The sequence below is a fragment of the Brugia malayi genome (genome assembly GCF_000002995.4).
Source record: "Brugia malayi strain FR3 genome assembly, contig: Bm_v4_Chr3_scaffold_001, whole genome shotgun sequence".
Lineage (NCBI taxonomy): Eukaryota > Metazoa > Nematoda > Chromadorea > Rhabditida > Onchocercidae > Brugia > Brugia malayi.
The window spans coordinates 7,944,219-7,970,297 of record NW_025062477.1 but is presented as its reverse complement, the minus strand read 5'-3'; the positions used below and the strand labels follow the sequence as shown (position 1 = coordinate 7,970,297).

General features: G+C 33.9%; 7 protein-coding genes across 9 annotated transcripts; 3 read left to right on the top strand and 4 right to left on the bottom strand.

Annotated features, from left to right (window-relative positions):
- Positions 1–5: 5 nt before the first annotated feature.
- On the bottom strand, positions 6–4,365 carry Bma-mcrs-1 (Uncharacterized protein; the record flags this gene model as incomplete). The annotated part of the gene is made up of 9 exons (XM_001901148.2): positions 6–371; positions 866–1,006; positions 1,172–1,423; positions 1,682–1,837; positions 2,718–2,816; positions 2,943–3,095; positions 3,326–3,478; positions 3,673–3,847; positions 4,268–4,365. The coding sequence occupies 9 exons, from the start codon at positions 4,363–4,365 to the stop codon at positions 6–8; spliced, it is 1,593 nt and encodes a 530-aa protein (XP_001901183.1).
- A 601-nt stretch (positions 4,366–4,966) lies between these two features.
- Bm18580 (Uncharacterized protein) lies at positions 4,967–7,428 on the bottom strand (the record flags this gene model as incomplete). Its single annotated transcript, XM_043080381.1, has 6 exons — positions 4,967–5,081; positions 5,296–5,492; positions 5,719–5,908; positions 6,459–6,617; positions 7,005–7,174; positions 7,357–7,428. 6 exons carry the CDS (start codon positions 7,426–7,428, stop codon positions 4,967–4,969), a joined length of 903 nt encoding a protein of 300 aa, XP_042936315.1.
- Positions 7,429–7,748: 320 nt separating this feature from the next.
- On the top strand, positions 7,749–8,716 carry Bm6368 (Uncharacterized protein; the record flags this gene model as incomplete). Of its 3 annotated transcripts, XM_043080379.1 has the most annotated exons (4): positions 7,749–7,773; positions 8,123–8,276; positions 8,398–8,476; positions 8,594–8,716. In XM_043080379.1, the coding sequence occupies 4 exons, from the start codon at positions 7,749–7,751 to the stop codon at positions 8,714–8,716; spliced, it is 381 nt and encodes a 126-aa protein (XP_042936313.1). The 3 variants fall into 3 exon arrangements, with proteins under 3 accessions (XP_042936313.1, XP_042936314.1, XP_001901181.1); XM_043080380.1 differs by having other exon boundaries at positions 8,398–8,716; XM_001901146.2 differs by lacking the exon at positions 7,749–7,773 and having other exon boundaries at positions 8,131–8,276; positions 8,398–8,716.
- Positions 8,717–9,345: 629 nt separating this feature from the next.
- Bma-glrx-10.2 (Uncharacterized protein) lies at positions 9,346–10,685 on the bottom strand (the record flags this gene model as incomplete). Its single annotated transcript, XM_001901144.2, has 4 exons — positions 9,346–9,460; positions 9,878–10,038; positions 10,323–10,373; positions 10,653–10,685. 4 exons carry the CDS (start codon positions 10,683–10,685, stop codon positions 9,346–9,348), a joined length of 360 nt encoding a protein of 119 aa, XP_001901179.1.
- Positions 10,686–12,181: 1,496 nt separating this feature from the next.
- On the top strand, positions 12,182–14,881 carry Bma-gld-4 (Uncharacterized protein; the record flags this gene model as incomplete). The annotated part of the gene is made up of 7 exons (XM_001901143.1): positions 12,182–12,237; positions 12,487–12,627; positions 12,930–13,175; positions 13,356–13,578; positions 13,843–13,902; positions 14,079–14,298; positions 14,562–14,881. 7 exons carry the CDS (start codon positions 12,182–12,184, stop codon positions 14,879–14,881), a joined length of 1,266 nt encoding a protein of 421 aa, XP_001901178.1.
- A 1,615-nt stretch (positions 14,882–16,496) lies between these two features.
- On the top strand, positions 16,497–18,679 carry Bma-mel-26 (Uncharacterized protein; the record flags this gene model as incomplete). Its single annotated transcript, XM_001901142.1, has 6 exons — positions 16,497–16,595; positions 16,923–17,149; positions 17,375–17,570; positions 17,730–17,909; positions 18,085–18,264; positions 18,467–18,679. The coding sequence occupies 6 exons, from the start codon at positions 16,497–16,499 to the stop codon at positions 18,677–18,679; spliced, it is 1,095 nt and encodes a 364-aa protein (XP_001901177.1).
- Positions 18,680–20,804: 2,125 nt separating this feature from the next.
- Bma-dnj-29 (Uncharacterized protein) lies at positions 20,805–25,591 on the bottom strand (the record flags this gene model as incomplete). The annotated part of the gene is made up of 13 exons (XM_001901141.1): positions 20,805–20,921; positions 21,400–21,504; positions 21,728–21,983; positions 22,256–22,560; positions 22,699–22,826; positions 22,899–23,046; positions 23,306–23,529; positions 23,747–23,977; positions 24,222–24,330; positions 24,418–24,527; positions 24,658–24,832; positions 25,028–25,245; positions 25,471–25,591. 13 exons carry the CDS (start codon positions 25,589–25,591, stop codon positions 20,805–20,807), a joined length of 2,247 nt encoding a protein of 748 aa, XP_001901176.1.
- Between the last annotated feature and the right edge of the window lie 488 nt (positions 25,592–26,079).

The following is a 26,079-nucleotide window of genomic DNA, read 5'->3' as shown; positions in this document are numbered from 1 at the left end:
TATAATCAAAACGTCAGTTGCTGTGGTAGAACAATGGATGATAATGCTTTACACGGTTGTTGCTCGTTTGGTGCTAGTTTGGTTCCGATTTGTTGGCTATCACTGTTGCTACTATTTTCGCCGTTACTAGTGCACGCTATAGCAATGAACAGCTGAAGACGTATTTGAGCGATTTCTATCAGTCCATTACTAAATAGTCTTGTTTTATCACCACTTAGCAACGTTTTACCATCGACATATATGGGAGGTTTTCCAACATTGGATAAGAATACTTCCACTGTTTTGGCTTGCTGATTTTGTATTATTTTCAAAATGGCTTGTTTTCGACTGATTGTTGCAACCGGTCCTTCTAGAGCCAGATTAATATCAACCTGAAATTGCAAAGTATAGTTTGTGAGCAAGTCTATACACTGACTCATTACATTGAAACTTTACTTATGGAAGTATCAGAGGAAAACTCGTAGCTCTCCAAACTTCCTTTTTCTTGTTAGTATTTCTAGTTATACTGATTAAAGTGCGACTCAATTGATTCTAAGAATATTGTTAGAAGATTCATTTACTTTCTACTCATTCAAAACTTTGTATTTCATATATATATTTCAAGTATGATGTGTTTGGTTAGTATTTCATAATCTACGAATGCAGGTTTTCTAATATTTTCTTGTTTTCAAACTGATAATGCATAACAGACGACAAAGGCAGCTGTGCTCAACCAAAGATGTGTTTCTGTATATAGATTTCGACTCTTACTCCAAGAAATAAACGATTTTTTTTCAAGTTAATTACTATTATTGCCATAATATATATGAGCGTTAAACTTTGTGTTGCATTTCTGTTCCTTTTTATAACGATGGTTGGAACATACATTATGAAACTGTGTATTGCGACCTATTAGAATAGTTTCGCCCCGCAATAAATAGCGCACTACACGCCCCTTCAAAACACCCCAAACACCCTCGCCCATTTGTGAATCGTCGGATATTCCACTTACAGCTTCAACATGTATCTGGAAATGTCCATTTTGAATAAAGGAATCAAGTAGTTCCAGAAGTTTCAACCAACAGTGCATAATTAACTACCTAACAGTGTGTCGTTCAGCGTTATCTAATTTAAAGGAGAGGAAAAAAGTTTGTACTACGATTATCTTCCGAACTACAAACAGAAAAATAACTTTTTCCCACTCAAGCCAGGCACGTTCGGTCAAAACTGCTGCCTTGCACAAACGCGTCTCTTCGAAACTAATATGCCGATCCCAGCCGCCATTCCATTCCAGGCTTTGCTCAATTTCCGCAAAATCCAGGACACGATTGCTAGCCTTCCTTTGATCTTGCAATAAATCCCAGTTCTTCATTTCTAACCAATGCTGTTGTAAAACATATGCAGTACGAGCATGATGGAATGCTTCCTTATTTCGTTCCAACACCTATAAATTTAAAATTTTGAGTTTTGCTAACAATTTTAACAGGGATTACAAATAAATCCCATTGCAGTCCTTATTATTTCCGTATTATAATTAACTCCTTAAACTCTCTGCAGTTTCTTAATGTTATCACTACTTTTTTACTTTAGATCGTAATGCTGAAGTTAGCTTGATGTGACAACAATTAAAATTTGCCAATGACAATCCGACAACTGGAAATCAGAGAACAAACAAAAAACACAAAAGAAAGTAATCTCCAACCTGCTCAAATACTGCAAGATCAGTACCGGTAGTTGCAGACGGAATAGCTGATAACAGTTCTTCTTCTTCAACAGTAAAAACCGTTCTTGATTGCACTGCACTTATAGTCTCCACAGAAAGATCTGCAATTCGCCTCTTTGCAACATTCGAGACGACCTAAAACTTATTGAGATGCCTATTAAAACAATTTATTTTTTTTTTTTTTTTTTGCAGATTTCTATTTGGCAAAAATTTACTAGAACCCAGAAAACCAAGACTAGAAAAGATTAAAACTAACAAACCTACAACTTTTAAGTATTCCACCCAGACACTTCAATTAAGTCCAAGAAGATATAATCGTTATTCTAATAATTGATTTTTATAGTCTCCTACAAATCCAGAATAAAACAAGTTCGAAATATAGAATCTAGAATAAAAAAAATTCGAAGTATGAAATTGGCATCTAAAAGTGAAGGGGCGTATAAACCATATATGCTACTGAAGAATGACGAATCCATATTAAGAAAAAAGGATGGCGTGTTCTCTTTGTAATCATAACCTTACATTAAAAGATTAACAAATAGAATTATCCACCAGATTAGATTATAGCTGCTAAAGTACACAAGATATGGGCCAGTGACAGTTTGGATGGAGAATAATAACAATCGTTATCTGAAGCTACTGTTCGATGAATCAATTCACAACTGGTAAGAGGTTACTAAATATAATTCAATAACAATGTTAAGTTCATGTTCTATGAAACTTTCCCTGATAAGACTTTAACTCAAATTAAGTAGAAAACAAAGCTGCAGAGGAATATGCAAAGCAGTACGGGACTATTAATGGTACAATATCAAGACTAGGTATTTATTATATACACCAATCCAAATGGAAAATGTAATCATAAGATGGAGTTGCACAATAAGCGATCGAATTTTAATTATACTGAAAACAATAGCTGCGATAAATATGAGTTAGGCAATAAATAACCTATTCTCCTCCCATTTGAATAATTAAGCTATGTGGCACATTTCTTCAAAATTAAACCAAAAAAAACCTCATCGTATAGTAATTCATACCACCTTTCTTCAATCTCAGCTCGAGTAAAAGGACGTGAAAAACGAACGGCTCCATGAACAGCAGCAAGACTGCTTACCTGAACATTTTGTGAAAAAATTTTGGAGTGTAAAACAGTTCAGAAAACTAGACCACAAAAATAATTATAAAAAAGAAAACTGTGACTGTATTTGAATTGTTAAAAGATTACTGTCTAATACCATACCCGAGTTACTGCTGTTATAAGAGCAACATCATCTAGTGCAGTCCATTTTTTCAACGATTCGGTTAAACCGATACCGAAATTTGCTGTATGTGATGCTAACGTTGCTAACTCCTTTGTTCGTGCTTCTTTACTTGTAGACCGTTCACGTCTTTTCTAAAATGTCTTTTGTTTTTTAACGTACAGGTATTTTAAGCCCCCAAAAAAAACTATTCTAAAATTTGATCAAGCCAACATTACGTTACCTAAATTATTTAAAGGTATAAACCTTATTATTTACGATATTTAAAGATCTATGTAACAAATATGATTTCAGTAAGACAGCTTGCATTTATTTAAGGTTTTAAGATTTTCGATTTTCGGCATTTTGAATATCAAATGCGTACTTTATCTGTAAAAACAACAGACTGCGTCTGGCAAACGGGTTTTGCTGGAAACTTCTTAAAACTTTTAACTTCAACAGGAGCTCCAACGTTCGTTTCTGTAGTACGCCACTGCCTCTTACCAAGTTTCACTCGGGTCGCCGCCTGAGTTTTTTCCTGTAATGAAAATAAACAGATGAAAAAATAGAAGCCGTCGTGTATTTGAAGTAAAAAATTGGTCAAATATCTTCCGTTTAAGCAATATAGTATAAGGCAGAACAGGACTTCCTGGTTAAAATGAGACAAAGATCAAAAATGTACACATTGCAAAGTATCACCAAAAATTTTCTGGAGAAAGATATGAAGCATACCACGAAACGATCTGCAGCTTCCGGAGAATGATGCAACCTTTCAGAGCTTGGCCTCTTTCTTTGCACTATTTTAGCCGTAGAAATACTATCAACAATTTCGTCATCAAATTTGGGTTTTCGGATTTCTCGATTGGAACGCCGCACTTTCAGCGAACCATTTTCATCATATAAGTCTCTAAATTTTGTTCATTAAAGTTATCAACATTTGCAATCTTTTTTGTTTTTTATTAGTCGAAACAGAACGACTGATTATATTGGCACCTGAATTCAAATTTGATGAAAAATTTGATTCGATTAAATAATGACTTTTGAACTCAATCTCTACCGCTGTACATAACAGCTGGACTTATTTGAATTTGTGACCAGCTATAGAACTTCGAACCATACTGTCCTTTTTCAAAAAACTTAAGCCTTAAATCTGCTGGATCTTATCTATCACTAAACCATCGGAAGATATATCGAAGTGTACAAACTCAACACTTCAAATCGAAATCTTTTAAAGGTTGCATTGGAATCATATTAAGCAGTAGCTTTGAAGGGTTAGACTTTCAAGAGCAGTCCAACCTTATCTTATTCTAATTATTTTAACATTTACCTGTTATCTGGGGCGTTAAATTTCACATTAGATGGCTGCGGCATGGACGAGTTAGACACCTCAGGCTTCCGAATTGTTTCCACTTCGGTTATATCCATTAACACCTAAACTTTCCCACTAAGACGAGACATTATCATTAGGGTAAGATATCACACGTCACGCCAACATTCTCAGATAAAACTCCGCACCGCCAATAATGCCAATCCTGGAATAATAGAATCACAAATTCGAAACTGGCCGTGTAGCCAATTTCGGAATTCGATGGCAGCGGCTTTAAATGTTTCCCGGTGACAAGAGCGTAGACCAATTTGAGCACTTTTTTTTTTTTTTTTAAATTTGAACTTTAAACTTAAATTTAAATTTTTAGAGGCCTTTCAGGAACTTGCTTGGCAGCATGAGACTTATATCAGTGAATAGTCATTGATTAATATATTCGTTGAGAGATTAAAAACTAAGCATCAAAAAAGATGCACCCATCCGGGAAATTCCAACAAAACGAGTCGATATGCTGTCTTCCATAACTCTTTTATTACAAACAGTTAACAAATTCATTTACTTAAAAGCATAACATTTCAGTGAGCGGTAGACTGAGGAAAAGTAATTTTCGAAAGAAGTGATTCACAAAGAAATCAATAAAGAGATGGATCCCAAAATGAACTCTCATATAATAGCAACAAATAATGCATTGTACTGAGTTGCTTAGTAGCTAACATATGATGTATGATGTGATAACACAAGCATCAAACACTCGATTTGTTCGCATGCGTAAAAGCCATAGTTACATTCGCCATTTTCCAGAACGAGCATTGTTAATCTGAGTTAATGAACATCGTTTATAGTAGAGATTCTCAGTGATTTCCATACCACTGTTATAATATAATCTTCCCTTACAAATCTAGTCAAGACTAGTGCTACATCGACAACGATTACTGAATTTCGGTAGAAACATTTAAGCAAATCTAGAAAAACTTAGTTGAAGATAACTAATGAGTCTGTACTTGTCAGGACGTAAACATCGTAAAACTTACTCTTTAAGCATTGCAGCTAAACTATGTTTAATAGCAAGAATGCATTCCTGAATGATAATGTTTCTGAACATTCGCGTGATAACGGCTCGTGTATGGAGCCAGAACCGATTATACTTGTCCAAATTATTATAATGTAAGAATCGAAGCCAGAATGATATCACTTCATGAATTGCTGTATATAAAAGTCTTTCGAAGCTCTGAAAAATACCATAAAACCCTCTAATATCAGAATAAAAAGTGTATTGTACCGGTCCAATTTGTGAATAATTTTGGTAAGTTCGGTAACCAAAAAATATTCAAACCTACCATTGGAAACCTTCAATTAGCGGATAAGATCAAAAGTCAGAAATATCAATCCCAATATTGAATAACGATAATTTGAAACAATACACTTTTCTCATTTAAACAATTTTTGGAACATACATTATTAGCATTAATGATACAGTATTGATGCAGCTTCACCAAAGACCCAGCATACATCTCCACCGCAGCAAAAACTGCTGCAGGTCTTCTAGTTGAAGAAGTGTAACATAAAAAGGTAATCAGATCACGAAATCCCACGTCAAGATCTGCACATATTTGGATTGCAGATACAGTACCATTGCAGAGTGAACTAAATAATTACAATAAAAAAAAAGAAAATTTGTGGTTTATAGAAGAAAAAAGTTATGATCCGCAGGCAATAAGAAATTGGTCTCATTCGATACTCAATTTTGTTCCACGTAATCTCTAAATTAAGGACATCAAGTAAGTATGCATTATTTTTTTAAATTATGATTGCTCTACTAATGTCTTATTCATTCTATAAAAATTTCATTTTCTGAGAAATTCATTATAACATTATGAACCTAAAAGTGAAACCTAAAAGCTTTGCTATGATTTTTTATCTATAATGAATTTGTTTACTACAAAGCTCGTCCAAAATATCAGGAAGACAAAGAATGAAATCGCATGGCAAAACTACAGCATCGGATAATGAAAAAACACTTGTTACTTGTGTTGCTTGTGCCAGCTGTATTTTTTTCCTACTTTCCACCAACCATTCCTGATGATCCCTCAACAGGCAAAAAGCTGGTCGGACTCTTTAATTAGAAATATTCGATGAGATTGAACCAATTACATGTTATTTCGCAATAATCAAATTAAAATGATCATAATCTTACCTGAACAAAAAACTTAAATGATCCAGTTTATTTTTCCATTCAGTAATCTTAGTTGGAATACCGATTTTCGTAGCTGACGTTCCTGTCCACACCATATTTTGCTTATTTCTCAAACATGGCTCTGACAATACTGATCGGCTATCAACATTATCTAGAGTCCTAAAAACAACATTATCTTGGAGTCCTGCACTAAAAAAAGTAATTTCCACGTATAAAGAACAGAGCTGATAAGAAAGTGAAATGAACTAGCATCTTATCATATTAATAACTAATAGTGATTATTTCGCTACTTACATTAGGTAATGTTATAATACCATCTTGAGCATCATAACTCTGTGCTGAAGAAACGGATTGTTTGGTAAAAATGACGACTCGGTTTTCTAATCACTTATTACTCAAACTAAACATGGTAGTGTGGCAACATAACTGCTTATGAATTATCATTCATTATAATTCAATTCTGAAAGATTATAAATGAAAGTTTTAGCCTGAAGTAATAAATGGATCGAATTATCGAGAAAATGGAATCAAATAAAGATAGCTTACAAATGGATGGGTTGCGACAAAACTTGTTTATTCTTCTGATCGGCTTGCGCTCTACGTTGCCTCAATCCTCTTGAATTAGATGTTGCTTTTCGTGTAGTAAAATTATTTCGCGCAAACTGTTCCATTTTTTGAGAAACTTGCCATTGTTGTGCATTCTGACTTCTTGACATCTACAATTTGTTTGTGGTCAATTTCGGGCAAGTGATTATTTCAAGATCGAAAATATTAAACGGATCAGTGACCTGATAAAAACATTGCTACTCCCACTTTTGTGTTAATTGTCTTGTCGTCATATTTAACTAACGGAAAAAAAAACGACACAAATTAAAAATAATTTAACAAAACCACTTACCGGTTGAAGGTTTCGAAAACAATACGCGACTGCAGCGGCAAGCTGGACATTTATGTCACTTGGAAGGTCCATTACGGTTATGACTACAAAAGCAACTGACTTTGTGTGAGATAACGAGAAACAAACACTACATCAGTCAGTCGTGATTTTCTCACTTTTTGTTAATTTTGCTGCTATTTGCACATATGAAGCTTGAAAGTCCATAACTCACATCAGGATGTAATAAAACACCTATGTCACTTGCATTAAAGTCGATGGACAGTTCTAATTTAAAAGTTTTAAAATTTCAAGAGAATAATCGATAGAAATACATTTTCCCTGATATTCCCTTTATTCTTAAGCAATGCAAGTCATTTGAACAATTGTCTGCAACGCATAGGAATTCATGGAACATGATCACTGGACTTCAAGCCAGAGGTAATTATGAAAGATAATTCTGTAAATCTTAATGCTATCTTCGCTGTTGAATAAAAATCTGTCATTCTTTTATAACCATTAGCAGCAGAGTAGACTGGCCTGTTCTCAAGCACCACAGTGATAACTGGGATCGATAACCTAACTGCCCGTTACAAGGATGTGTTTACACAAAGAAGGAGAGCCTTAGGCCGACGTGGAGTGAAATACCTGCGAAGCCTTGTAGAATTGATCAGTTGCGGTGCCCTATACATTATATCAGAGTCTTAAAGCGCAACGTAAGAGAAGGGAAAAGTGACGACTTAACTTGTTGCTGTCAAATGCAGTCTTGCTAATGTGACAGTAGTTTCAGAGACAGTGATGCAGTGTGCATCAGCCCAGATCTTAACTTGTGACAGTCCCTGGCAGTGGATGTGCTATAATGGCCAGTGTATTGCCCAGTATGATCTGTGTAATGGTATTGCACAGTGTACTGATGGATCCGATGAAATAGACTGTAATAAAAGGTTAGATCAATTTGTGAAAATGAGTGCTTCGCGAAGGTATCTGTTGTAATTAAATATCGTATCATGGGCTTAACAGAGGTCATGAAACAACTCTAGTATATCCTGTATATGAAGCCTTTAGGAAATGGCAGGATAATGGGTACATGAATGTGCCCCGCGAGGAACAAATGAAATCAGCGATTTGGTCTGGAATGGATAAGGTTAGTCCAACCAGTGCTACTACTACATCTTTGTTTTCATCTGTGCTGTTTAATGAATGGCTTATCGCTGTGGTTTCCATCCTGTTCATCATACTACTGGTGGTGATCGTCCTGCAGTGCCGACGACAACGAACTGGTCTAGCCCGTAGTAATCGTGCATACGGTATAAGGAGAAGTTTAAATATGGGGCAAAATGACGGCGAGGATGAAGACTTACTGATAGGTTCACTTTATTCCTAAAACATTTCTTTATTGTTTCTGACTATTTCAATGATAAACTGAATTTGTTCTAATCCGTTGTTCTAGCACACATTTAACTCTGACCAATCTACATCTTCGCTATTGCCACTATGTCGAATTTGACAATGTTAAGAAGTCGTGTGCAGACTACTACTCTAGACCACTCTGCTCAAGAATCCTGGAATAAAAATATTCCAGAGTTACAATTCTTCGTCACATTGACATCAGCTGTCCTTTATCCATACTTGACTATTTACTTAGCCGTGCAGTACTATCCCAATTTTCATAAAGCCTCCTCTGTATTTTGACGATCCTGCTCAGCCAAAGAACATATACACCTAAAAGTGTATCATTTGTTGCTCTTAAGGAAAAAACGCACTTGCAGAATATTACAAATGCGGAAAAAAAATGAGCGAAATTTATGATTCTCCAGAAACAGTATGTTTTGTGTGCTATTAACATTTGAAATTCTTACACTTGAAAGTTTTATTACTCATAGCAAGGAAATCAAGTGATTATTTCGTAAAAAGTATCCAATGGTAAGTCCATTAAAGTATAATAACTATTTGAGCAGTCATATGGACACGCACTGTTCTGTAAATCTTCAAATTCAATTGTTTTCAATTTTTTCATATGGCCCCAATTGCAGTAAGCTTGCGTTCTAAGATACCGTCCCTTTTTGCTGCACAAATTTCAGCGCAACCTCCAAAAAATTCACCGCCGATGAAAATTCGCGGCACTCTTCTGAAAATAAATATTAAAGACACCATATATTTTAAAGTGGATATTGGAACCTCACTGTACGAATCCAAACCTAAATCGAAAGTAAAAGTTATTGAGCATCTTTAAGTACTATACTTCTGTTTGCATCATTCAAAATGTATTTATAAAGAACAAAACTTGGTGAATTCCCCTAAAAATCTTTATAAAGAACAAAATTTGGTGAATTCCCCTAAAAACACATAGACTGAGGCTTGTAGGTCTGAACCACGTTTATGCTTTTCAGTTTTACTTTTTCCAATGATGGCTTCTTTACTTAGTGCACCACCACTGTTGAAGAACTCTTCATGAGAAAAAGACATGAAAGAATGTGATTACATTCCATAGCATCACCGTGGTTCCTGAACTAAAAACAATTCGATAAAATAGCGTTAATATAACCTTGATCCAGTTATCTGTTCCATATAATCCAAAATTTCTTTTCCATCAGACCTTTTGTTGATGTCGATCCATTCCATTGCATCTCCTTCGAGAGGATACGAGGCAAGCGCTTTACGTGTTCGTTTACAATATATGCACCAACTCTTTGATATTACTACTATCTGTAAAGATAGTAGTAATATCAAAGATTTTTTTTTTTTTAAATCCCAATTCCAGCTGTATTAGTTAGGTTCATTTTTATGGGGAATCACATTGAAATTAATGGAAATCAGAATTAAAAAACAGTTGGTGCTAATTTCAAAAAACAAGTTAAGATTATGGAATTAAATATTTTAACATTTCAAACTACAATCTTCCTGTAATCGTCATCAGTAGTATCTTAAAAATAAGGATAATCAACATTGGTAATCTTCTTGAAAATAAAAGATGAAAGTTGGGAACTAACTTTTTTCAGTGCAATCAATTCGTCAATAAATTGTTGTACCTCACTCATATCCTAGAAGTTAGGTTTGAAAGATTTTTGTTTAAAAGAAACTTTTCATGCTCACTTCTATATTCTACAAGCACGTGTTTCGCTATAGAAATGATTTCTTTATTCATTTGCTTAGTAAATTTTGCTAAACGGCAATAACTTCTAGGATTTTTTGAGTTCAAGTTAACTGTGAAAACTAAGTTATTTTCCCATAGTTAACAAATTGAAACTATATTCCAATCAAGCACCTACCTTATTTCGATAAAAGACAAGGTAAAATTTATCTTTTCAAAACGAATATACCTGCGGAACATGTTTGGAAACCAAGAAGCCCATTTTTCATATATAATCCAGTAGTCGAAATTAGTGATACACTGTAATAGGGAATGCAGCAACAATATAGAAATGCAACTGAAGTGTCCTACTTCTAGTGCCTCACTTGGTCCAGTTTATTTTGGAGATATTTTTCACACAACACAAATATGCATGGGAAGTGAAGTAGTGCGACAATTTATTTGATTTACGAAATAAATAAAACTGCGTGCTTTGTTCAATAACGGAACTGATTTTATAAATCGAACTTATTTGTTGAGCATATATGATTTGAAATCAAGATTTACTAACGTAAAGGAAAAAACGATGATTAACATATGAAATCCGCTGATTGAAAAAGCTATGAAATGTTAACTGTTTCAATATATATTTCAAAACTATAAACAACTTTCAATATATTCAAGAAATTCTAATTAGGGTACATGGCTAAAAATTCAATAAATATGGAAAACAAGTCATTACAAGTTCTTGAATACTCTAAAATGGCGTGTAATATTAAGCAATGCACAGCAGAAACAGTAACATTTCTAAACTACGTGTTACCAACTTTAATAGTAACAAATACTAATGAAAATATTCACATACACATAAATATAATGATTTGATTACCGCGACGGCGAAAAGAAAATTTAAGAAAGGAGACATAAAACCAACGAAACTTAATACCAAGAAAACCTAATCGACTAACATGATTCGATTTACGACTGAAACTTGTGTCATTTACTGTCATTCACTGACTAATAGAAGTGACAAGAATAGGTGTAGCTCCATGATGAGAATGTGTAAAAGGTAACATCTGTCACACAACCAAATATTTCATGTAAACAAAGAAAAAAGTTACCTTTTGGCAACTATCCAGAAGGCGTACCAACGAAGATGAACATCCCACTTGCATCTTACATGTCAATATTTATTGATGATATTTGTTTTTAACAGTGGGCCGAATCATCCCACCAACCGGAAATCGCGAAGAGTAAGCAAAGCTCGTCGCTTGTATGCTTTCTTTCCATACCTCAAACTTATTCTAACAGGCCGCTATGACCGTTAAATTGTGGTGGTCGGCTCTTTCATGTCAGGAAGGATCAGAGTGGGAAGTTAAGGGAGGAGGGTAAGTTTGTGGTGCCGTTAGTACTGACAGCAAGGAAGAATAGGTTGGATAACTTAATACAATGTCTCAGTTAACTCTGTCCTTAGGAGACAGTGCGCCGAAGTCTTCTCATAATTGCATTTCAAAGAGACCAGAAGAAATTTGCATGTGAATCAAATGAATTTTATGAACTTCATGGGAATGGGATGTATTACTTTCCCATTTCTTTCTCGCTTCCACAAACTTATGATAAACGGAGTACAAAACCGGATCGAGTATGCAGTAATAATCAGTTCAGATTGTCTCTTAAATTCTTTGTTTGTGTGATTTTAATCAATCAAATATACAGGAATGGATCAATGAACGTATACTGGTCAGTTTCCAGCAGAACATATTTGGTTAGGAGTTTAAGATGATTTTGAAAGATAACACTCCTAAGGTGGCTGATCAGTGCGATTCTGTTCCTTCGTAAGTTAATTTTTCAGTTTCCTCTATTCTTTCACAGTTCCTTTAGCTGTAGTTCTTCATAACATTTCAGTTTTGATTTGGGCGACTTTCAGACACATGAATTGTAAGCTAGTTATTTGGTCCCTTTTCTTTCTTCTCATTCCTCTTTTTTCATCTTGTAGGATAATGGAGTAATGGAAATCCTATCTCACCGACATTTGACTTAAATAAAATTAGAAAGTTGAAATGTCATCCTGTAGAAATTTCCAGGAGTAGTTCGGAGGGGGAGGGGGAGGAAGAAGCACTGAATTTCACAGCAGATTCATCAGATCGTGTGTACTGGCCGCCAAGAGAAGGTACTGCGTTGATTGCTCCGTGGTGTCGACGAAGATATGCTCTTTCTTTACGAGGGTTAGTATGCTTCTTTCTGAAAAGGTGAAATAGTTTTTTGATAAATGCAGAAATATAAAATACAACAGTGAATAGGAATAAATGAAATATTAAGTTCAACTCAAAGTAAGTTGTCATCTGCTTTCGGTTTATCTTTCATAAGAAAGATCGGTTCGACTTCATAAGAAGTCGGATTTCCGATTTAGCAGCAAATGTTTTTTGCATTTATAGCTACCTATAGCGGCTATAACAGTTTTCAAAAACTGTTGGAATAAAACTACGAAGTGGAGATTTTAAGATATGAAAGTGTATAGAAATTGTAGGCTACACGAAGAATTATTAGATCTGTATGCATGGTTGAAGCCATCCCCACTAGAAAGGGCATTACGACTTCGTGTATTCGAGCGAGTTCGTGGAGTCCTGCAACGAATTTGGCCGACAGCAAAAATTGATGTATTTGGCAGCCTATACACGAGCTTGTTTTTACCTACCTCAGACATCGATGTGGTTGTGGAAAGTGACTTAGTGAGCGAGGAACCACCTCTCTGGAAGACGGCAATAGCACTGAAGTTTGTATCTTTCGATTTGTAAGGCTATGTTGTGATATAAATTTTCCTTTTTTTTATAAAAAATGTAAATAATTACTGTCACTTGTTGAGTATTTTGTTTGAAGATGCGGTTTCCGGAAAAAAATGATTGATTTGACATTGGTTGGACGTAATTTACTCGTTTTAAACTTAATTTTTCAGAGAATCTGGAATTACGGAATCAATCAATGTGCTTGACAAAGCATTTGTACCAATAGTGAAGATGGTCGACAAGGATACCAAGATATACTTGGATATTTCATTCAATACAGTGCAGGGTGTTCGTTCAGCAAAATTTATTGAGGATATGAAAATGCGATATCCCGTTCTTGAGCCACTAGTGCTGGTCCTCAAACAGTTTTTGATGCAGCGGCAGCTAAATCAAGTGCGGTTTTTTTTTTTTGTAATTAGAAACCACATCACTAATTATTTTGGACTTTATTACTTTTTCCTTTTTACAAAACTCTAAAAATGTACGTTTTATATGATATATTCTAATAACTTTTTTTAAACCATTATTTTACTGATTCGTGAGTGGTGAAAAACTTTGTAATGTCAGCTTTCTGTAAAAGTCGTGTATGTTCATCTGGCTTCAATTTTCATCTGGCTTCATCTGGCTGTTTCTTTCGTTCGATATGAAATATTTCAGGTATTTACGGGTGGTTTATCATCTTACGGGCTTATTTTAATGCTAATTAGCTTTTTGCAGGTACTTTTTCTATAGCTGATTTCCTGAATAATGTTATAAACATTTGCTTTATTTCAGTTTTTGCTTATTTCATAAATGATGTAAAGAATTTTTCGTCGTTTCTTCGAGATTTAGCTAGTTTTATTGGGTCTTGTAGGAGGTGATTAGTATTCGCAGTAATAACTTAATAATTGCAGCTTCACCCATCGTACGATTATTCATATAAGAGAATCACGGAAGTGAATATGGGTGTGTTGTTGCTTAATTTTTTGCAACTTTACGGGCAAGAATTCAATTACATGAAAACAGCTTTGCGTATTCATAGCGGTGGAGCGTATGTTTGCAAAGATGAAATTTTAGTACAGATGAATAGACCATCAAATTCGATGTTATGTATTGAGGATCCTTTACAACCAGGTAGTAAAATTATACTTGAAGTTTTTTCAAAATTATATCAGGTACGAGCAAGAATTCAATTACATTTCGAGGAATATTCTTTGGTATTCTTGGAGACTGATTTTATAATGAAAACTCCGACTTATCTATTCTATTTACTTTGCATGTATTACATTAAAGTAGCATTTACTTCCACAACCAAAAGAAGTATGAGCTTCAGTTTTGAAGATGTTTGAACTTCAAAGTTTGAACTCCATAAATCATTACTTTAAAGAGCTGTTAAGGGAACGATATCGGACGTTGTTCGCATAACATCCAATTAGTTCGACAAGCTTTTGAACATGCCTTTGCTACGCTGTGTGCAGTATTTGTTCGGTCACGCGAATATTCATCAGTATGGCGTGCACGTTACCACGGTTCGCTTCTATCCCTTATTCTGCACATTTCGCCGCGAATGATTCGCTACAGAAATTGGTTAAAAGGGCGTGTTCTATCAGATGGTACCTCATCTCCTTCACTTTCTAAAGCTTCCACACCAGAAACTTTTTCACCACCACTTCTGAATACTTCGTTGATTTCCCACGTCTCCTCGCCGAATGTTTAAAAATCTTTGCAATCCACAGCGTAGCGAAAACTACGTAACGCAACATCATACGGTGACAGTAGTAATTACTATCATCGCATGACAGTTGTTCCAAATTTTTGCTTTGCTACTTTTTGAAGCCAGGATTAGTTTACTTTAACTGTCTTTACTTTTTCCGAACCGAAAACCATAATGATATAATAAATAGAATTATGAAGCGTTTTTTGTCATTTTTGGGTTTTTCATCTTGCTTAATAAAAAATTCTAACTAGTTTTGAATTGTCTGAAATTTTTTCTTAAAAATAACGCGAGAAAAAAAATTTTTTTTAAGATTAAGACAAGATGTATTTCTGGTGATAAATTATTTCTTATATATATCCAACAAAGTTAGTGCACTCTGTAATTGTCTGTGATCTAGCTGCTGCATATTTGGTTTTAGATTCATAATTACCTGAAGATTTTCATTAATATATAATATATTTGTTAAAAAAATGAGTTCAAAAGGTAGTGTATTTTGTGTTTCAGTGATTTTTTTTTTCTTTTTTTTAGATTCAGTGATTGTTTTACAAGATTCAGCTTTCTGTTTCATAAATCGTTTATTGTTTGCAACAGTCAGATTAATTCTACGCTATCTTCCTCATAATTAACCGTTTTTCTTTATAAATCGCAAAATTCCGCGATGATCTGCTATTAGTGAGTAATTGTAGCGTTCCATGTTCTTTTGGGTAGCGCTGTAACGCTGTATTTAAAGGATTCAGGGTTAACTGATCTGCCGATTATTATGTTCTGCTCTCAACAATGAAAAACTTTCATAAGCGAGACTTTTGCTCAACTATTTCTTTTTTATGCGCATTAACATATCGATGTTATTTTGTTATTTCGTCATTTATCCACATAGTCATTTATTTCTCTTTTTATATAAAGTTAGCTTTCAATGGCAATATTTGTTGTCTTTGTATTTTCCTCTTTTATAGTGTTATTAGAATTTTTCATGTTTTTTGTTTTAAATTGAACTTCTTAAATACTTTATGTAAGTTTCAGCATATTCAAAATGCTCAAAATGGACGGGTAACATTTTTTTTTTGAGAAAAATGATGCAATAAGCAGCTTAGCTGTTAATTCATGTTGACCAGATGAATATTTCAATTCTTTATTGCTTTTACAAGTCGTTTTAGCACATTATTTCCAAAAGTCGATTATTTTGTTATATATCAGTGTCCATTAAAAGCTTTATAGGGTCACAAGTTTGATTAAAAATTCATGTTGTCTTACTGGAAAGTTGACTGGTATTTGCACTTTTAGTTTGCAAATTTGACATTAACAATTTGTTGGTGAATGTATTTTAAGGATTTCATCGCATAATTATTTATTTTTCGAGTAAGTTCATGAAAATAGTTTTTTAGTATTGTTGTGCTGCTGGATTAGCAGTAGTAGTAGTTATTGAGGTTTTATTATCGCTAAAAGTTATTAGGAAATCATTTCATTAAACGAATGGATCGCATAGTATTTCAGTAAATCGTTTCTGTTCGATGTTAATATCCACTCATAGTGAAAGAACTGTTAATTATTCGAAGTGTTCCTTTTTGTTGGACTTTCCGTTTGTTTTGAATTTATTTTTCAAGGATTTTTAAAAAGGATGGAGCCATCGAACTCCGAGTTAACTATGCCAATTGAATCTTCATCGACGTTGGCTTCTCACTCCTCAAATTCTTCGCAAACTGAGATCAGAGTTGAGGTTTGTTGGATTATTTGGTTTCGATTGCCAATTGTTTGCGTTTTTTCTGCAAGTATCCTTGAATTTTGAGATCTGATAATGCTTTGCTTGCTGTATTTAAGCGCTTTAATAGGGTAGAAGTTAGAAAATTTTCAAGTTACTTTAATTAAAGAGATGGCAGTATGATCGAAATATTTAGAAGACTATTTAGAAGAAAACAACATGAGAAATGTTTAGAATAATGATTGTCACTTGGTTTTTAAGGGTTTAAATTCTGGATCGAAAGCTGCTTAGTGCACCTTCATTGCGTTATGAAGTCAATTGAAACTAATGGTTAGATATTTTCAGCATGTGAAACACAGTTGGACAGTGAAGAATTTTTCGCATTGTTACCAGGAATATTTGGAAAATTTTGTTCACTTACATCGCGGTGAAGATACCCTTACCTGGTCCATCAAAATTTATCCTAAGGGAAATGGTGAAAACAACAAAGATTTTGTCTTTTTATGCCTTAATAGAGTGGTCAGTAATACGAATGCACCGTGCAAGAATGGAAAAATTGGCTTCAAATCCCGGTAAGTAACTTAATAATTTTATGTTAGAAAAGGTTCGAGATAAGATGAGTAATGCATTAATGAATCAAGATTTTAGTTTGGAATTATCGAAAGCATTTTTTATCGCAAAATACGCCATTTTCTGACTTTCAAATTGATATAATAAGGAAAATATTCGTGTCAGTGTACTAATCATTATTTCATTCCGTGAGGTTTTAATATTATTATTGAGCTTTATCTTTTCAGCTTCATTTTACGTACCAGCGAAATGAAAGAGATCGAAATGCGTATTCATCCAAACCCTTCCCATTCAGACTATGTTTCGTATATAAAACGAGATGTTCTCTTTCCGCAGATACTGCCAAATGATTCAATTATTGTGAATGTTGAAATAGATGTAGCTGTGGAAACTGTTACGACAACGCTAGAGGAGATGTTAACTGTGAGCTTGTTGAATTTTAATGTTTTATTACAATGTTCGATTTTACTTTTTAATGTTGTACTTTTCCCATTTTCTTCGTTCGCGTGGAAAAGGTGAAGGATGAAAGAGCAGTATTTATTTCATTAGTTTATATGAGTTTATTACTAAGATCGTTTCCAGAGTAATAGCGAGCAACAACTAACGGAGGATTATTTGAAAATGTTGAAGGATAATGTTTTGACTGATTTCGCAATAAAAGTAGGCGAGCGAGAGATTAGAGTTCATCGTGCTATCTTAGCAGCCAGATCTCCGGTTTTTGCTGCTATGTTAAGGCATGAAGATACGAATGAAGCAAAAACGGTAAGTTTAATTCGTATGCGCTTTGTTCAATTATTGCGAAGTTCAATGGAGCGAATAACAAGATTTCAAAAAAAAAAAAAAAATAAAATAAAATAAAATAAAAAAACTTTGCTTATTTACATAACGAAGTGCCAAATTATGGTATTCACTGTTTAGTTTGGAATGCCTTATTAAGGGTATAATGGTGATCGAAGATTTGGAATATGATACAGTTACGGAAATGCTTAATTTCATTTATTGTGGACGTTGTTTGAGAGATGTTAATGAATTCGCATTTGCTTCCGATTTATTAATTGCTGCAGACAAGTATCGGCTTGAAGAATTAAAAAGTCACTGTGAGAAAGCCTTAATTCAGGTGATGATTTGTAAATATCTCATTTGGTTTTTTTTTTTTTTTTTTTTTTCATTTGTCAATTCATACTAATTTTGAGGACATTGTTTGCCTAAATCTATGAATAGAAAAATCCAGATGATTAGCATTAATCTGCATGAGAACTGGAGAATTCTTGTGAAATAAAAATTCCACGTTTTAAAGATGTTTGTCTTTTCATTTATAGGCGTTGACATTTGAAAATGTTTGTGAATTGCTCATCGTTTCGGATATCTACAGCGCACCACGTCTTAGACATCGTGCCGTGGAATTTATTATCCAGCATCCACGAAACATTACATCCACGCCAGGTTGGGACAATGTTGTTAAACAGCATCATGATCTTGTGACGGATATCGTTCGTCACTTCGATAAATCATCTGACAGAGGTAACTCATAGAAGATATTTTCGGTGAATTGGTACCACAGTATGCCAGTCACACAAGTTGATTAATGTGATTTTTACTTCGAATTTTCAAATTCGGACATGTATTTCTTCCAGTTGTTTTGTGACACTGTCTTTGAAGTTTAGTCGGAGGGAAAGATGATTATCACTGTTTTGTCTAACTTAGAAGAAATAATTGGTCTGATATTCATAATGGGGCAGAAATATGGAAGTGATTGCATATCAGGTGTTCAGCTTCTGCTAGTCTTAAAGTAACTTTTTGATCAATACGAAGTAAGTACATTTAGACTTCATTGCATTGTTTGTTCATACGTGCTAATAATAATTAGGTTTCGGTATTCTTGCTAAGATAGTGGTTTCCTTAACAAAGAGTATGTCCTCAAAGTGAAGTGTAGAAAGGTATAAATTTCTCTAGCTGTGATGATTATCTGCTTTTCAAGCTTTGATTTCCTTAATTTAAATGTTTCATTTTCATTTCCTTTAATTCTAATGATTCATTCTCTGAAGTGATTGTCGATTTTCTTGAATCTCAAATCACTTCAATTTATTCACTTGTAAAAATTTACAAAATTAAAAATGCGCCTACTAGCCATATTGTTGTCAGCAATACAATGTATGCGTCTCTCGGCTTACTACGCTGAAAAGAGATGAATTTTCAGGAACGTGCTAATGTCATTTATGCACATCACTTTGTATGCAACAGAATTTTGCTTGTTGAAACAAGAAATTTGAAATGAGTTGAAAGGGAGCTTTTCATATTTTTTCAGCATACTCACAGCGTGTCTGATTTCTTGCGCCACTCTAAACTTCATTTTTCAGACGCCTTTCTGGAAAAGTTTGGAGATGTTCGAGATCTCAGTATCTTTATGGTTCTTTATTTCTTTTTCCTCCATTCCTTATTTCATCAATACTGCATAAAAATATCTATAAAAATGAATACATCGTGATTTTATCTTAGAACTAGATTATACCTAAATATCTCGGATGCCTAGGTCTGCTCATTATGCTCTTAGATTGTCGGACAAAATAAGCAAAGAACAGAAAAGAATCAGTTAGAATCTAGATTAGTAAAAATTATTTTTCTGACAAAAATTACCACCCTTTCAAGCTGTTGTTCCACTATCCTAAACCAGTTCTCCCCTATAATTTTATGTGGATTGGTTGTTTGCACTATTTCGTAACTTTTTTTTTTTCACAATATTTCATAATATAAAGTTACATTTTTAAGAAAATGGTTTTTTTTTTTTTAAATTTTTTTCTCAAGTCATTGTTAGCACTTATATGCAAAGTCAATTTATATGCAAACTGCTTTTTTTTTTTGCATATACTATGGCATTCTCAAAAGTTCGTAGGAACTTCCATAAAATAAAGAATCGAACATACGTGAACTATCATTAAACATACACTTTATTTATGGAACTTCCATAAAGTTTCAAAGTGATAATTCGTGAATTATTTGCATGATAAATGTGTGAGGATTCCGCAAATCAATATTTTTATGAGATGGCATTCTTTCCAAATCAAACATACTGTGCCTTTTCGGAGCGAGTGAAAGAATGCTAACTTTATGAAATACTTGTTATCTCTAAGTTAGGATTTATAACTGTTGATCCAGTCCATTTATTTCTTTTTATGAAAAGTCATATGAAAATTTATCTTGCACTGATTCCAACCTTCTATTATTTTTAATATTACTGCTAATTTTCAAAAGCACCCATAAAAATCAAGAGTATTTGTATAGTGAAGATTAAGAGTCACACTAAAAGAATTTTTAATGCAAAAAAAAAAAAAAAAAAAAGAAAAAGAAAACAAATATCACAGAATAACTTACCTTTTTGGGGATTGCGGTCAAACAACAAGCAACTTTGGATAACCTCTTCCCATAATTCCTAGGTCTAGCAGTTACATTGAGTACTGCATGGCAAGCATGAATTAACGGGAAATTAGATGCTCTTCGAGCTTCCAGTTCCAGGGATATTAAATACCCACATTATCCATTACCAATAAATTTAAGACATAGGGATCAAGTCACAAAAAAAAAAGTGACAGAATCCGTCAATATCTGTACAAAACACTAACATTGGTAATATCACAACAATCAACATGAACTTGCAAAGTCCTATTCGCGTTCCGATTCCGAATCTTCTGTATAATCAGATGAATCCTCCAACTGCTCTTCCTCATCTGAATCCTCGTATTTTATTATAGGCACTTCCTTCGCCTCGTGTACATCTAACTAAAAATCAAAGAAATATTTAATAGAGGTCACTTGGAATGAATGTGGAAAAATGATTGTGGAAAAGTTCACAACCACCATATCTATCTGGCGATCTTCCCTCATCTTTTCCCTTCGCTTTTCCTTTATTTTTTCGAGAATTCATTAATTCGTAACATTATTTTTCATACATGTATGAGTTCATACCGAACCAATTTGATGGCAGTCCTTAAATTCAAATTATATTGCTTATATTACTGTCTTTTAAAACTTGCAACAAAAGAGTTGTTGCAAAGAGAATTTCCATTACTGAAAATAGTATAAAGGGAGCACAAACAATTTTGGTATCTAGTGCAACGAAAGTGTTCCACATTTAAATTTTCTCTTTTAACGTATAAAAATTACCTGACAAAATTGTCATACTGTGCAGAATAAAGTTCTACAGTACTAAATGATTCATGACAGAAGTGTATGCAAAAGAAGGAAAAGAAAATTTGACCTTTAGGTCCAGCAAATAATCACAATCCATATACGAATCCGATTTAACTAATAAATTATAGTAATAAATGCCTTTGTGCTGCGGTGCCGCGAACTTTATTTCTACCTGAAATTAATGGCACTTAACGAATATAATTAACTAATCACCACCACCGTTAACGCAACCACATTTATTTTAAAGAAAAATGATGAATAATACATCGGCTTTCCTTGCTTTATCCAAACGCCTGGGTCATGTTTCCGATTTCAGAACAACCCCAGACACAATCTTCAAAAAGAAAAAAAAAAAGTAGAACTTTCTTCTGATCAGAAAAACATTTAAAACAAACCGTCTGCTCATTAAGAAGTGTTGTGCAATGCACTGCCGGTACAACCAGCTTGCGAAGTTTCTTATCAACCAGTAGTAACCACCACCACTCGAATTTTTCTCCCGGAAAGAAAGGACAGTGTACTGCATGAGTTTTTTTACTTCTACTTACTAAAATAGACTCTTTTTTCACCATATTTTCATTCGCCCAATCTTCATTATCAGATTCCTCCTCATCCATTCCTTCAGAACCACTACCGTTTTCCTTCTCGTTTCCGCTACAAAAAAAATTTGTGTAAGAAGTTTTGCATAAAATCTTCGGCTACATTTTTGGGAAATTGAACATATCACGCAATATACTTTCTCCAAATCACACAAGAAATGATTACAAAATACTTTAGAAAGCTACTTATCATACAGTTATCTGAGAAATCATAAAAATACATAACTAACTGTACATTCTGATATATTCATTCATAATATATTTTGACTGAATTATTTTTCATTTATAAGAAGAACTGTAACTACAAAGATCAACTTGAAAACAAACTTTTTAACATAGCCCTTTTCCGAATCGCTCAGCTCCTCATTTTCGCTATCGCCATTTGTCTCCATATCATCATTATTCTCTTTCCTGTCCTTCTTTTGGTCTTCTAGTTTCAGTTTGTTGTTTTCATCTACTTTAACCACAACCCTTTTTACTACTTTAACTTTATGTCCTTGTCTGTTTCTGGTTGGCTTTGTTCTATTTTGTTTCTTCTTCGGCTTCTCCCATATTTTTCTCTTTGGCACATTGTTGTCCCTTTCTTCATTTGTTTCCTCCTCATCATCCATCATTTCCATTGGTTCTGCGTCCTTTAAAATATGAAAACGATCATACAGACAGAGTCTTTATCAATAAAAATAATTCTAGTGAATAAACGAAATATTTGTATTGATAAAGACTCTGTCTATATGTCCAAATAAAATTCATAAAAGACCATTTAACAATACTTTCTCATTAATCTCGCGCATTTCTTCCTCCCGTTTGTTTAAATCTAACAACGAACTTCTCGTTAAAATAATCTTTAAGGTAACAACAGAACCAACTGTTACTTTTTGAGCGTCGTCTTCACCTTGCACTGAAAAAGGTTACGCTCAACACACATGAAATAGAGAGGACTAAAAAATCAAATGAAAATGAATTTACTTACCTTCAAAATGAGGGTCGATATTTAACCTAGGCATAGACTGCAGTACAAAGACTATGTCATTATATTCCGCATCGCTTAACGACTGCAATACCTGACGACGCTTGATTTCGTTTAGATTTGCAAGGTCTGCACAAGTGATTATACGATTCTAAAAAAAGAAAATTACATGACTAAGCGAATTTCTGGAACAGTAATTTAACATCACCAGAGAGCTTAACAATTGGTATAATTAACACATGAATTATTTCCAATCCATGAAATCCCAAAAAAGAAATTAGGAACATAAAAACTTGCTAACTAGGAAAAAAATAAATGCACTACATCCTTTATGTATTATAAAGCTAGTTTTTATAAAACAAAAGAAATGCCATGAATATAAACCCATCTTTAATAGAAAATACGCTTACACGGCGGAAATAATGCAAGTTTTGTTCTGTGATATGTGGTAACTGTAATAAAGGACTATTTTTTGGCCACAGCGCTTGGACAATCATTGGCAATAATTTTGCCAAGTTTTCGATCGTATCCAACGATGGGCAACGTGCAGGATTACCGTAGAAACATAAATGCTGGGCGATAGCTAACATCTCGTTGGTAAGCATAACGCATTTAGAAATCACATAAGCACTATCTAAAACAACAGTGTATAATAAAATCATTAATTCTACATACTCTTTATCTACGCTAAAATGTATACCGTAGTGTATTAGATATAACCGATCATATGATATTGGTACTATTGTAAAATACTTCTAGCTAAAAACTACAAAGCAATATGAAGAATCTTTTGAAGACAAAATTCGAAATATCTTCGAAGTTAGCTCAAAATATTTTAAGAAATATATTACCACTTCTTAAATTGGATGAATCAATTGTAAAACGCGACAAATGAGCATGGATAAAGAAGCGAGCCTTTAGAGAATACGGCAAACAAAGAGGTCGTTCCTTCTTATTTTCACTTAAATTTTTAAACTGTTTGATGAGTGGTGGCAACTCAATATCGTCACTTTCACGTTCTATAATTTCCTTATTGTATTGTCTCCAGAATTCAAATGAACCACCAAGTACCATTAAAATACCTAAAAAATACGGTCCATCCTGTATAATTATATTTATGTTTCTAGGAACTAAGTTCCTAGAAAATCAGTAACATAATATATATATATATATATAACTGTAGAGGTATGTATTAAATATATATACTACATCCGTTGTTTTGAAAATTTTTAGAATGTGAAATCCGCGACTTCCTACATGCCTACTCAGAGAACAAATATTATTAAAAAAAAGAAAATATTACTAAGAAAAGAAATATATACTTACGATTTATTTCCATTTTCGGTGTTTTATGGAAAAAATAATAATACATTTCCGTAGTATCCAATAATACTTGATCAATACTATATTTGATGGAATTGTACCACCAAATCCCCTTCAAAAGTGATAGTGAAAATGCATAATATCTCAGCATAATGTTAAAAAAGACTCATTAAAGGCCAGTGAAACGGCAAATACGTACAACAGCTGAAGGAAGCAAAACCATAAGGACGAAGCCGTAAAATGCAAGCACCCAAACACCGTATTCCTTACTAACTATCCACTTCGGCAATGCAATTCCAAACGTAGTCGCTGGAATTCATTTTAATTGCTAGGTAGATAAGACAATTGTGGAAGATACATATATATTCATATATGTGCAGAGAGATACAAAGTACAAGTTATAATTCCAAATTTATGTAAAGTCCAAATTATAACTTACCAGTTGGTCCATCCGGATTTCCATATTTCTCCCAATTTTCTCTGCTTTCGTCATCAGTTAATGCCTGATATGCTTTTGCGATGCGATCAAATTGCACAGGATCACCTCCCTTATCGGGATGCATTGTTTTACTTAATTCGCGATATTTCTTTTTCACAACCGAGCTAGCCGCTCCCTTAAAAAATTCTGTTTCTAAGATAACAAATAAATGATTGTCGTTTAAAAAAAAGATCTAAAGTAATGGCTCAGTTCTGGTAAAATTCGTGGTGTAAAATTTATCCTTTTGTAGTGCGCTGCAAAAAATAAGCTAAATGAAGGATATAAATCCTAAAACATAAGAGATTAAGGCTAGTAAACACAAGAAAATTACCTGATCGATGCCAAGTATAGCGTATGGATCATACTCGGTATGCTCAACTTCAATTTGCGTTACTTTACGTACAATGATAAAAAATAAAATCCATGCTAAAGCTAAAGCTAAAAAAGTTAGAAATTTCTTAGTTCTTCTCCATGGACGTTTTGCTTCTGCTTTAATACGCTTTTCGGTACATCCCTCGCAGTAGCAGTGCTCTTTTTTTTCAGATTTATCTGAAATTTGGATATTTGCATGCTACCACTAATTGAAAGAACGCTGTTAACTGCTTTTCGACGGACGGTGATATTTATCTAGCTGATTTCATATTCCAGAAAGCTGGTTGTATTTAAAGTCTAAAAAAATCTTTTGTAGTGTTAGGTGGAGTCTCCTAAGAGAATCACAACTGAAACTGGTCCTGCACATTAAACAGGGCAAAAGTGATTATGACAAAAACCAACCTAATTTACTTGAAGGCCAGAAAAAAAATGTTGCAGGTATAAGCACCAAGGCATAAAATGACACTAGAACATAGTAGAATGTGTTACCCACTTCATCATATTCAAACTGTGCACGACCCATCACCACAGCTCTGTAAAAAGATGTTCTTCAATGTACTCTTCACATGATGAAGTAGTTTCCATTTCCTTCTGATGTAAAACCTCTCTTTGGAAGCTTAAGAATAGAGGACAAAAGTTTCATATTAAGACGACAAGCGTCTATAATTCGGTTCCTACTCCTTTAATTATATAGGCACTCAGTGGAGTATGGTGCATCTTGTTTTTAGAAGATGCACCATACTCCAAGAAGAGAAGGAATTGATCATTTAGGGTAAATGGTCACCACAGAGAAACAGATCCCAGCGCATATCACATATCATTCCTCAGTAGAATGTGTTACTTTGGGAAACAGAATGACGTCCCTCGGTCACCTCTTCACATGAATCAAAAGACGATTTTCTTACCTCGCACTATCATACCGACATGGACTTCACCGCCTCGCTGACTGATATGTCATTTCCCGTTCACTGATTGCACCGCTATGAAAATAGCTTGTTCCAGTCATATTTT